The sequence below is a fragment of the Ranitomeya imitator genome, chromosome 6 (assembly GCF_032444005.1).
Source record: "Ranitomeya imitator isolate aRanImi1 chromosome 6, aRanImi1.pri, whole genome shotgun sequence".
Classification (NCBI taxonomy): domain Eukaryota; kingdom Metazoa; phylum Chordata; class Amphibia; order Anura; family Dendrobatidae; genus Ranitomeya; species Ranitomeya imitator.
The window spans coordinates 506,917,267-506,928,549 of record NC_091287.1 but is presented as its reverse complement, the minus strand read 5'-3'; the positions used below and the strand labels follow the sequence as shown (position 1 = coordinate 506,928,549).

At 41.3% G+C, this 11,283-nt stretch overlaps 1 protein-coding gene across 2 annotated transcripts in view; it reads right to left on the bottom strand.

Moving 5' to 3' along the window:
• Positions 1-5,184: 5,184 nt before the first annotated feature.
• ZFPM2 (zinc finger protein, FOG family member 2) overlaps positions 5,185-11,283 on the bottom strand; it is a 590,333-nt gene continuing 584,234 nt past the window's right edge. For both annotated transcript variants that reach the window (XM_069731765.1, XM_069731766.1), the window contains one exon: positions 5,185-10,920. In XM_069731765.1, the coding sequence (XP_069587866.1) occupies positions 8,432-10,920 (2,489 nt within the window). In that variant the 3' untranslated portion in view covers positions 5,185-8,431. The remainder of the gene's footprint in view (positions 10,921-11,283) is intronic.

Below are 11,283 nucleotides of genomic sequence, written 5' to 3'. Positions count from 1 at the left end.
ATACAGAAGTGTCAGGAGGACTGATCAATACAGAAGTGTCAGGAGGACTGATCAATATAGAAGTGTCAGGAGGACTGATCAATATAGAAGTGTCAGGAGGACTGATCAATACAGAAGTGTCAGGAGGACTGATCAATATAGAAGTGTTAGGAGGACTGATCAATATAGAAGTGTCAGGAGGACTGATCAATACAGAAGTGTCAGGAGGAATGATCAATATAGAAGTGTCAGGAGGACTGATCAATATAGAAGTGTCAGGAGGACTGATCAATATAGAAGTGTCAGGAGGACTGATCAATATAGAGGTATCAGGAGGACTGATCAATATAGAAGTGTCAGGAGGACTGATCAATATAGAAGTGTCAGGAGGACTGATCAATATAGAAGTGTCAGGAGGACTGATCAATATAGAAGTGTCAGGAGGACTGATCAATATAGAAGTGTCAGGAGGACTGATCAATATAGAAGTGTCAGGAGGACTGATCAATATAGAGGTATCAGGAGGACTGATCAATATAGAGGTATCAGGAGGACTGATTAATATAGAAGTGTCAGGAGGACTGATCAATACAGAAGTGTCAGGAGGACTGATCAATGCAGAAGTGTCAGGAGGACTGATCAATATAGAAGTGTCAGGAGGACTGATCAATATAGAAGTGTCAGGAGGACTGATCAATATAGAAGTGTCAGGAGGACTGATCAATATAGAAGTGTCAGGAGGACTGATCAATATAGAAGTGTCAATCAGAGGCGCGGGATTTCTACGTCGATGCTGTGCCGGTCTCTGATTGGTCGAGGGCTGGCGGCCTCGACCAATCAGAGAGCAGGGATTTCCAGGACAGACAGACAGACAGACAGACAGACGGAAAAACCCTTAGGCAATTATATATATAGATATTTGTTGTAATTATGGATTTTCTAATAATGGATGTAATTATCTGCACCTTTAAAATTGTTTTTTTTTTCATATTCGAGGAAATCATGTTTCTTTTCTTCAGTTATTTTATTTTATGAATTGGTTATGTTATTCCATATATACACATATGTACAGTATATCCAAAAAGTGAGTAAGCCCTTCACACTTTTGGAAATATTTTATTATATCTTTTCATATGACAACACTGAAGGTATGACACTTTGAACCAATGTAAAGTAGTCAGTGTACAGCTTGTATAACAATGTAAATTTGGTATGCCTTCTAAATAACTCAAAACACAGCCATTAATGACTAAACCACTGACAACAAAAGTGAGTACACCCCTAAGTAAAAATGGCCAAATTGTGGTCAATTAGCCTTTTTCCCTACCCGCTGTCATGTGACTCATTTGTCTTACAAGGTCTCATGTGTGATTGGGGAGCCGGTGTGTTAAATTTGTTGTTTTCGCTCTCGCACTAGACACTGGAAGCTCAACATGGTACCGCATGACAAAGAACTCTCTGAGGGTCTGAAAAATAAAATTGCTGCTCTACATGAAGATTGCTTAGGCTATAAGGAGATTTTCCAACACCCTGACACTGAGCTACAACACGCTGGCCAAGACCATACAGCTGCTTAACAAGACGGTTTTCACTCACAACGGGCTTGCCATGGTCGACCCAAGAAGTTGAGTGCACTTGCTCAGCACATCCCATCCAGACGATGTCTTTCCTAGATAGAGGTATGAATATGCTGCAAACTGCATCACATTGTTCTGCATGGCTGTCATCCCAGAAGGAAGCCCCTTCTAAAGATGATGAACAAGAAGCCTGAGATAAGCAGACTAAGGACATGGATCACTGGAAACATGTCCCGTGGTCTGAAGACACCAAGATAAGCTTATTTGTTTCAGATGTGTCAAGCATGTTTGGCAACAACCAGATGAGGAGTACAAAGACAAGTGTGTCCTGCCTACACTCAAGCATGGTGGTGGGAGTGTCATGTTTTGGGTTGCATGAGTTCTACCAGCTATGGGAAGTTACAGTTTATTGATGGAACCAAGAAAACTAAGGCTCCTTTCACACTAGCGTCGGAATCTCCCCGTCGCAATGCGTCGGGGAGGGATTCCGACGCTAGCATTTGCTGCATTGCACAATGGGTGCAGCGGATGCATTTTTCCGGCGCATCCGCTGCCCCATTATAAGGTGCGGGGAGGTGGGGGCGGAGTTCCGGCCGCACATGCGCAGTCGGAAAAAGCGGTCCGTCAGGAGAAAAAAACTTTACATGTAGGGTTTTTTTCTCCCGACGGTCCGCCAAAGCACGACGCATCCGTCGCAAGACGGATGCGAAGTGTGGCAATCCGTCGCAAATGCGTCGTCAATAGAAGTCTATGGGGAAAAAACGCATCCTGCAAGCACTTTTGCAGGATGCGTTTTTTCTGCAAAACGACGCATTGTGACGGATTTAAAAAAACGCTAGTGTGAAAGTACCCTAACATGTACTGTGACATACTGAAGCAGAGCATGAGCCCCTCCCTTTTGAAACTGCGTCGCAAGGCAGAATTCCAACATGATAATGACCCCAAACAGACCTCCAAGATAACCAATGCCTTGCTAAAGAAACTGAGGGTAAAGGTAACATAGTAACATAGTTATTAAGGTTGAAGGAAGACTTTAAGTCCATCTAGTTTAACCCATAGCCTAACCTAACATGCCCTAACATGTTGATCCTGAGGAAGGCAAAAAAAAACCATGTGGCAAAAAGGTGCTGGGTGGTCAAGCATTTCTCCAGACCTAAACCCTTAAGAGCATATACATGGCATCCTCAAATGGAAGGTGGAGGCGTGCAAGGTCTCTAATGTCCACCAGCTATGTGATGTCGTCACGGAGGTGTGGAAGAGGATTCCAGTGAAAACATGTTACAACAGTGGCAACTCCATGCCCAAGAGAGTTAAGGCAGTGCTTGAAAATAATGGTGGCCACACAAAATATTGACAATTTGGGCACAATTAGGCCATTTTCACTTAGGGGTGTACTCACTTTTGTTGCCAGCGGTTTAGACATTGTTGTGCATTGAGTTATTTGGAGGTTACTCCAAATATACATTATTATGCAAGCTGTACTCTTAACTACGTCACATTGTAACATTGTATCAAAGTGTGATATCATCAGTGTTGTCCCTTGCGGAGATATAATAAAAAATGTGAGAGGTATACTCATTACTTTTGTGATATACTATATATATATCTTTGTAGACCATGATCAAATTCATGTATCCGAAAAATGGCCAATATTTCTACACAGACTCATCTACTGTTGATATTGAAATAAATGCCTGAGTTTTATTCTTCATACCTGATGGATTTTTTTAGACAGCAATATGACACATATAACATGAGGAGCAACCCCTTATCTCAAAATTAGTTTCTTGAAACTTAAATTTCACATCCTAGTCTTTTCACAAGGAAGTTCACTGCACAATGCTTCCTACTTATGAATAATCTTAGCAAATGTTACACACCTGTCCCAGCTCTGGGCTCCGCTCTCTACACCTCGGTCAGCTAAACTTTATGGTGCTCATTTTGGGCTTTGCAAGTAGCCTGGGGTATTCCCTTGTGTTGATACTTCCTAGGCCTATGCAAGGTCTCCTAAGGCTCACTCCTGTGGCTTTGTATTCAGACTTTCTAGCTTTTAGTTTGTTTGTGCACAGTCTCCAGGACGTCTTGTAGCTGCCTGTGGTTTCCAGTTCCTGAGTTACCTATCTGCTGCTTTCAGTACCACTGCAGTCTACAGTCTGCAGGACGCGTGTGGCTTCCAGCTCTTGAGTTGATTGTCTGCAGCTTTCAGTACAGCTATTGCAGTACTACTACTATCTAACTGTGGTCTTATGGATGTCTCCTATCTGCCTACGCCTTCTATGGTATTCAGACTTTCTTGTTACTCTGGAGTTCTGTCTGATACCGGTTCCTGGTCTTCTAGAATCTCTGCTGCGTGTCCGCTGGCAGGATCCAAGACATCTTTTGTCTGCGGGTTCCATGATATTTAGACTTTCTTGTTACTCTGGAGATCTGTCTGCTACCTGTCTGTGGTCTCCATGATGTCTCATGCTTGCTTTCAGTCCTTCAATCTCCCGTTTGCCTGCAGACTTAAAAAGAACCTGTCATCAGGATCATTCAAGTTAAACTAAAGGTATGGGTAGAATGGCGCTGTCATAGTGATTTAATACATACCTTTAGTGTAAAAATCTGTGCCTGGTTTTCATTAAATCATCATGTTAAATTTCCATTTTCTCGGTGCTCTGTGCTTTGAGGCGGGATTTGTGAGTGGGACTGTGGGTAGGGTTTTTTGCTCTTGTGAGCATCGCTTTCGCTAATGCAGTCTTCATGACAATGTCACCAACACATGAGCATAACCGAAATTTATCATGATGATTTAACAAAAACCCGACTGAAGATTTTTCCACTAAAGGTACGTATTATATCAGTATGACAGCGCCATTCTGCCCATACCTCTATTTTAACATGGATAATCCTGAGGACAGGTTCTTTTTAAGTAACTCTGCAACCTGACTGTGGACATCTCTTGTTTGCCTGCAACTTCCAGTCCTTTAATCTCCTGTCTGCCTGGGACCTTTAACAACTCTGCAACTTGCCTGCAGTCTCCAAAACATCGCCTGGCTGCTTGAAGCTTCCAGTCCTTTAATCTTCTGTTTGCCTGTGGACTTCAGTAACTCTGCTAGCTGTCTTCAGTCTTTAGGTCATCTCCTGGCAGCCTGCAACTTCCAGACCTCCAGTTAGCTGTTTGTGTCTTGTGTCGATTACCCGGCTGCTGAACTGACGCCTGTGGCCCGTGTGCCTACCTGGACTTTGTAACAGGCCTTTCTTGTAACAGCCCATTCTCATAACAGGTTTCGTAGTAATAAAGTTTATATCTGGGTTATCTTAGCACCAGCAATATGAAAGCTATCAAAATTGCACAGCATATATATGATTTTGCTAATGGAAATTAAGATCTGCTGCTAATTTACACCAAAAAAATTTCATGAACTTGGTCACTCAGAGTGAGAGCGAGCCACTGTATATTAGCGCCTCTCTCCTCTTGATCACAGATGGAAATTTTGAAACTTTTTCAGAATTTTTTTCCTTTTTATATTGCCAGTTCTCTACTTCTTGCTTACATTCAGTGGTTAAAGCTTTTACATATCATCTGCCAAAGCACAAGATATAGTAAAATGTGAAATTGAAAAACAAAGCTCTGAGACTTGTCCAATGAGCCGGAATTTTATTCCATCCATATACATGCATAGTAACAACATTTGTTGAGAAATTATTTCTATCAGAAGTAGAACATTATCTCTGTGATCACCAGTCGCAGTATTGTGACACTTATAGGTACTGTAAATATATAATACATATGAATTAGATTCATACTTGCAGCATCAGGTTTAGGGTTTAGATTTTTCATTTTATGTCTTTAAAAGATAAAACTGGCTGACTTTTAGAACTTACAATACTGCTTCCGGTAATTTTTTGTTTTGTTCATTCATTATAAAGTATTGCATTAAACAGCAAAGATTCTTAAAAATTCAGACAAAGATGCATCAGCAAAAGAAAATACAGTTACTATACAAGAAAAGAAAATCCATCTTCATTTAACATACAGTTTTTTTCGGATTGAAAAAGTGAACAGGAACAGACTGCTACATACATATGCAAAGCCTAATGTCTAACTTAATGTGTCTGCTAAGGTATAATGACATCGTAACAACATTTCTATGGGTTTCCCTCTGTTGAGCATTAATTTGGTTGGAGAAATGGGTAATTTAGTGTTGGTTGTACATCATTTGTGTATTTCTGTTTTTTATCCAGTGTCTGAGAATGAAAAATATGATGGACAGCCTCTTCTGTACATTCTAGGAGTTCTGATCTGGAAGGTGCTCTTTGCTCTAAAAAAAAATCATCCTAAAAGTAAAAAAAAAAGGTAATTTGGCAAGTGCATTCATTCTATAGAAGCATACCAAAAGGTTGGGGGAAAACTCTCATCTTTAGAAGAACATTTTTTTTTCAAAAATAATGATGTTGGGGAGTTGGTCCAGTGATAATGGAAATGCCATGAAAGGTAGACAAACACCATATTAGATGGTGAAATCCATTACTATAATTTTATTCTTTATGATACAGCTCACTCTCTCCCATGTATGTATGATAATACAAGTCCATTATATAAATATCTAACGTGAGCACTCTCAATTTCTCAGTAGAGCCAGACAGACTTCACTAACGTCTCTGTTTCCTCATTCTGTGTTGTGACCCCTAGGGCCTCCTGGCTTCTTGTTCTGGTGAAATGGGCACCATCAGATTGCCACAGCCTTCACATTTCATCCAAGTTAGGAGAGAGACTTTTTCTTCTGGCTCGGACAGAATGTGAAGCCTGCACAAATCTGAGCTATTGATTGGCTGCAACAGTCATATGACATCGCCCGCCAAAAAAGAATCGGGATGCCGGCACAGAATAACACTGCGCAACCAGCCCAGAAGGTGAGTATTGAATTTTTGGTCTAATCCAATCATCCTTTGCCTATGTAGAATGTGTATTAAAGTAGTGAACAACTACTAAAATGCAGATGAGAGCACATGAGAAGCAAAAGCACTCCCAGCAATGAAGTAGTCAACGCAATTTCAAGTTTTATTTTTCTAACACTTGTCAGCATAAGACTTTGTCTGAAACATATTGCAAAATTAAAATGTGTTACTTGAAATGACATCCTCTTCTTTATCGCTGGAAGCACCTTATCTCTTGGACTATCCAGTGCTTCGATGTACCTCTTGTCTAACCATAATAGATGTTGCCGAAACCAGCCACTGTACACTTCACAGTGTTTTGTCCATGAATGGATTAGTGCCCTTCTTATGGTGAAGTGGCATACATTTTACTTTAATGTAGTACATTTGAGTGAGTGTCATGTATTAGTTTATCTTTCCCATTAGGTAATTTAGGAATAATGCTATTTTGTTTTCCCTTTGACCAAGTCTAAGTCTTGGAAGGGCACCATTCAGGTTCCTCATCTAAAGAAATCATGTCCTGCTGTAGTTGACTATAATTTTACAAACCTGCTGGAACCACCACTACTGATAAGCTGTTTCCAGTGGCGGTGGCTGGAACCACCTCTACTGAGCAGCTGTTTGAAGTGGTGGCTGTGGCTGGAACCTCCACTCCTGGATCAGCTGTTTGCAGTAGCGTTGGTGGCTGGAACCACCACTACTGATTAGCTGTTTGCATTGGCGGTGGTGGTTGTAACCACCACTACTGATCAGCTGTTTACAGTGGCGGTGGCTGGAACCACCTCTTCCGAGCAGCTGTTTGAAGTGGTGGCTGTGGCTGGAACCTTCACTCTTGGATCATCTGTTTGCAGTAGCGGCGGTGGCTGGAACCACCACTATCGATTAGCTGTTTGCATTGGCAGTGGTGGTTGGAACCACCACTACTGATCAGCTGCTTACTGTGGCAGCGGCGGCTAGATTGATTACTACCGATCAGCTCTTTGAGGTGGCGGCGGTGGCTGGAATAGCATGATTCAGTGCACAGTTTAATGACTCTGGCTCTTCTTATCAATTCCTATTGAATTATATGTGATCCTAGTTGCAGAACCTGAGAACGACCACTGCAAGTTGTACACTTTTTACATCCAGCCTCTGCTAGCATAGCAAACATCTGTCAGCTGTTGGACCCGTATTGATCTGATAATGATGACCTATCTTACAGAAAATGGTTATCATAGAGGATAACCCCTTTAATATGGCACATATAACAAACAATCAGTGATAACTTTTATCAGGCAAGTGCATTCTTATTGGATATTGCATCCTTAGCTTATTTTTGCTACTTGATTGTATAAGTATCACATTATTAAATAATCGTATATGTTTTTATCAATTTTTCAGTATGCCAGTTATACTTCAGCAGAGACATCTACTCTTTTGCAAAAGCGTAGAAGAAAAAAAAAGTAGGTATACACAAGTGCTTCTGAAGCAATTCCCAATATGTCCTTTTTTTCTGTAATGTTGTGTCTATATTATTTAAAATCTACTATACAGGTGCAAACCATATGTGCTACACAATAACTATACAATAACATTACAAATGACTTTAATATAAAGTTCTTTAAATAAAAAATAACATAACCACAGCTACAGTTGGGTCCAACAGTGACTGTTGTGCCGGTTAAGTACTCATTTCCCACGTAGACGGTGAGTGCACAGGAGTCCGTGCTGGGCACAACTGTATGAACACTGCTGGTAAAATAAATAATAGGAAAAATGGCACCAATAATACACTTTTACGCATAACTGTCATGGAATTACACCTTAAATCTTCAAGTCATTTTCAATTCATGGTTATCCTGATTGTCCAGGTATCAGTAAAGCAGCATTGTTTTTTTTTTTTCATCTGTTCACTAACTGCAAGAAACAAATAGACTTCATGTTTTTTTTTTACCAAAATCAAGGCACGCCATTGTTCATTTGACGTGCTCGGCGGCATGTGACGAGCAGTAAAACTTTTTGTGAGTGATAAAGTTTGAAAGATTGTTAAACTGGATGTCGCACAAGCGGCAATATTTCCCACCGGCTGCGGCTGTACCAGAACCGTTTAGGCTTTTTGTGAGGCTCGACACCTGATCTTCAGCAGCTGGGGTCGACGGAGAAACATTTTCATTGGCTGTCAAAGGTTTTTCAGATGCCCAGGAGGGGGATTTGCATCCGTCTTCTTGTGGAGGATTCTGGGAAATGTTTTCTTGCTGGGAATTGACTACAGGTCGGTCCTCCTGCTTAAGTCCACCATTAACTATTACCATACCCCTGTTTTTTGGCAATAGAGGAAGTGACTCTTTCTTCAGCAAAGAACATCCATTCGAAGGTATCTGGCTTTTGGGAGACTCGCTTCCTACATTTGTGCTTTGATCTAAATCCGCATTGTGTATTACAAGAGACCCAGAAATATAATCGCTTGGCTTTATGCCATAATACGGAGAAAGCTGATCTGCTCCTCTTGCTTTTTTTATTGCTCCTGGGTAAAGGCATTGTGGAAAAAATGCATTTTTGTTTTCTTCTTTCGTTGCGATAAGCTGGGCTGCCTCGCTAAAGACTTTAAGACCTTGAAGAGTCGCTAAGTGCGAAGAGAATAAGTTCCCATTAGGTGAGGACTGTTTCGAGTTTCTGTTCTTTTCACACTTTATGATGGTTCTTTCAAAGTTGCCATCGGGGCTGCTCCTCTCATTTTCTGCATTGGGGAAAACTTTGCTCTCTAGATTGCCTATGTCGTTGCGTTTGCTTGCTGTCACAGGACAGAAGTTTTGCTTATGAGTAAGGTAGTTTTCCACTTTATTAAACCCTATTTTACATACTGTGCATTCATGATAGTCCAGAAGCCTTTTTGGGGATGTGGATACCCTATCTGATTGTGTTATGCATTTTTTACTGAGGTCTATAGGAGCATCCATCTCCAGGGAGGAAAGGCTTGAGTGCGAAGTTTCACATTTCACCACTGGAACACATTTACTAATTGAAAGTGATGTTTCCAAATGCTTTGGAACAACTCCTGGAAAGATATCACACCTGGGGTGATAGCAGTCCCCAAGCCCCTCTGCTGACTCTTGAGCAGATGTACATGGGTTTCCAAGATTAGCTACTTGTAGAAAATGCTGTTGGACTAGCTGTTGCCTCTGGTCATGTTCGGGCAGACACATCTCATACATCTTTCTTCTCTTCCTTGTACGCATAGTTCTCTGCAGGGCAGGCACTTTGTTATTTGCGGATCTTTTTAATGGTGGGTCATGACGAGTGGCACAGTAGTACTGTTTATGAACCATAAAGGTCTCGTGTCTACTAAAAGTGATATTACAAGCCTCGCAGGTGGTTTTGTTTGGGTCACTGTTGTCCGCCTCCAGTTGAGGAGTAGTGGAGTTTTTAACATCATTGGGTTTTCCATTCATTTTCTCATCATTGCCACTGGCATTCGCTAGTTTTTTAACATCAGCCACAAAGTCTTTGCTGTCCCTTGACTTAATATTGGACCCTAACAAATCTAACACATTTCCTGAGGTAATGCAGGATGTTGGAATCAGCTGGTTATCAGCTTCAGTAGAAGGTAAAGGAGGGTTTAGGAGGTTTACTGAATTTTGGGCATTGGTTGGACTTACAGCTTCTGTTATTTTCTCTGCAACACTAGAGAAGTCTGCTGTCTTGGTTATGTGCTGCCACCGACTATTGCAATAGTGTTTCTTATGTACTAAATAATTGTCCAAGTTATTAAATGTGATGTTGCACTCAAAGCAGGTAGCCCCTTTTGGCATCAAGGGGCTGTAAATTACTGGAGGGTAGCTATTGCTGCCATGTCGTAGCCTCCTATGTACCAGTTCTGACATCTTTGCAAGGATTTCTGAGGCTTGAGGAACAACTGTAATATCATGTGGGAAAGCAAACTGGGAAAGGAAAGGTCCCATTGGGAATGATGGTCCAATGGTGGGTTGTACGGGCGATGAAGCAAGCCTTGGGCTTGATGGCTCAGATTTAATTTTTGTGTATGAAAAAACGTTTTTGTTTGTTGTCTCTGGCCTCTGATTGGCGAGGAAAAGATTGGGTTTCTTTTCACTCTTTTCCAGTTCACTGTCTGAGCTTGCGTCTTTATTCTGCACAGTCTTTTGGCTCCGTAGAAGTTCATTTTTATTCAGCAGTTCTGGCGTCTGTTGTGCATTTGCTTCGCTGGCACCAGGAGAATGTTCAGTGTCAGCTTCCCGTTGTAGTTTACTTCCAGGGACATGAAGCTCCTGGTGTTGTAGGAGTTCCCTCTGAGTTTGAAAGCCAAAATGGCACTGATTGCATCTAAAGGCAGCTTGAGTAAGATGAGAGAACAGGTGTTTGTGGAAGTTAATCACAGATTCGGCTGTGTAGTTGCAAACTGTACATTTCAGACTGGCCCCGGGGGGAAGGAAATCCTCAACTTTAACACCTGCAAAAGATGGAAAAATGTTAATACATAAATAAATCTTGCTGATCTTTCATCGCACAGCAGAGATATTGTTTAACGCTGGAAGTCATTGCATGTCCCCACGGGTTTGATACAATGTGTCATTCTGTTGTTCTGTCGCTAATGAATGCAAGAAAATCTGTCCAATATTGAGGATTTCTGATATGTGACTTCTAAGCAAAGTGACTTATTTATGGGCCCAATGATACATCTATGCTTAGATCTGCACTTAAACGTTTCCTACGTTTGCTACTGAAATATACCTATGTTATGTGGTTGTATTAAAAAGCAAAATGGACTGTGCTTTATCACACAACGCAAGATGCAAAATGCGGATGGACCCAA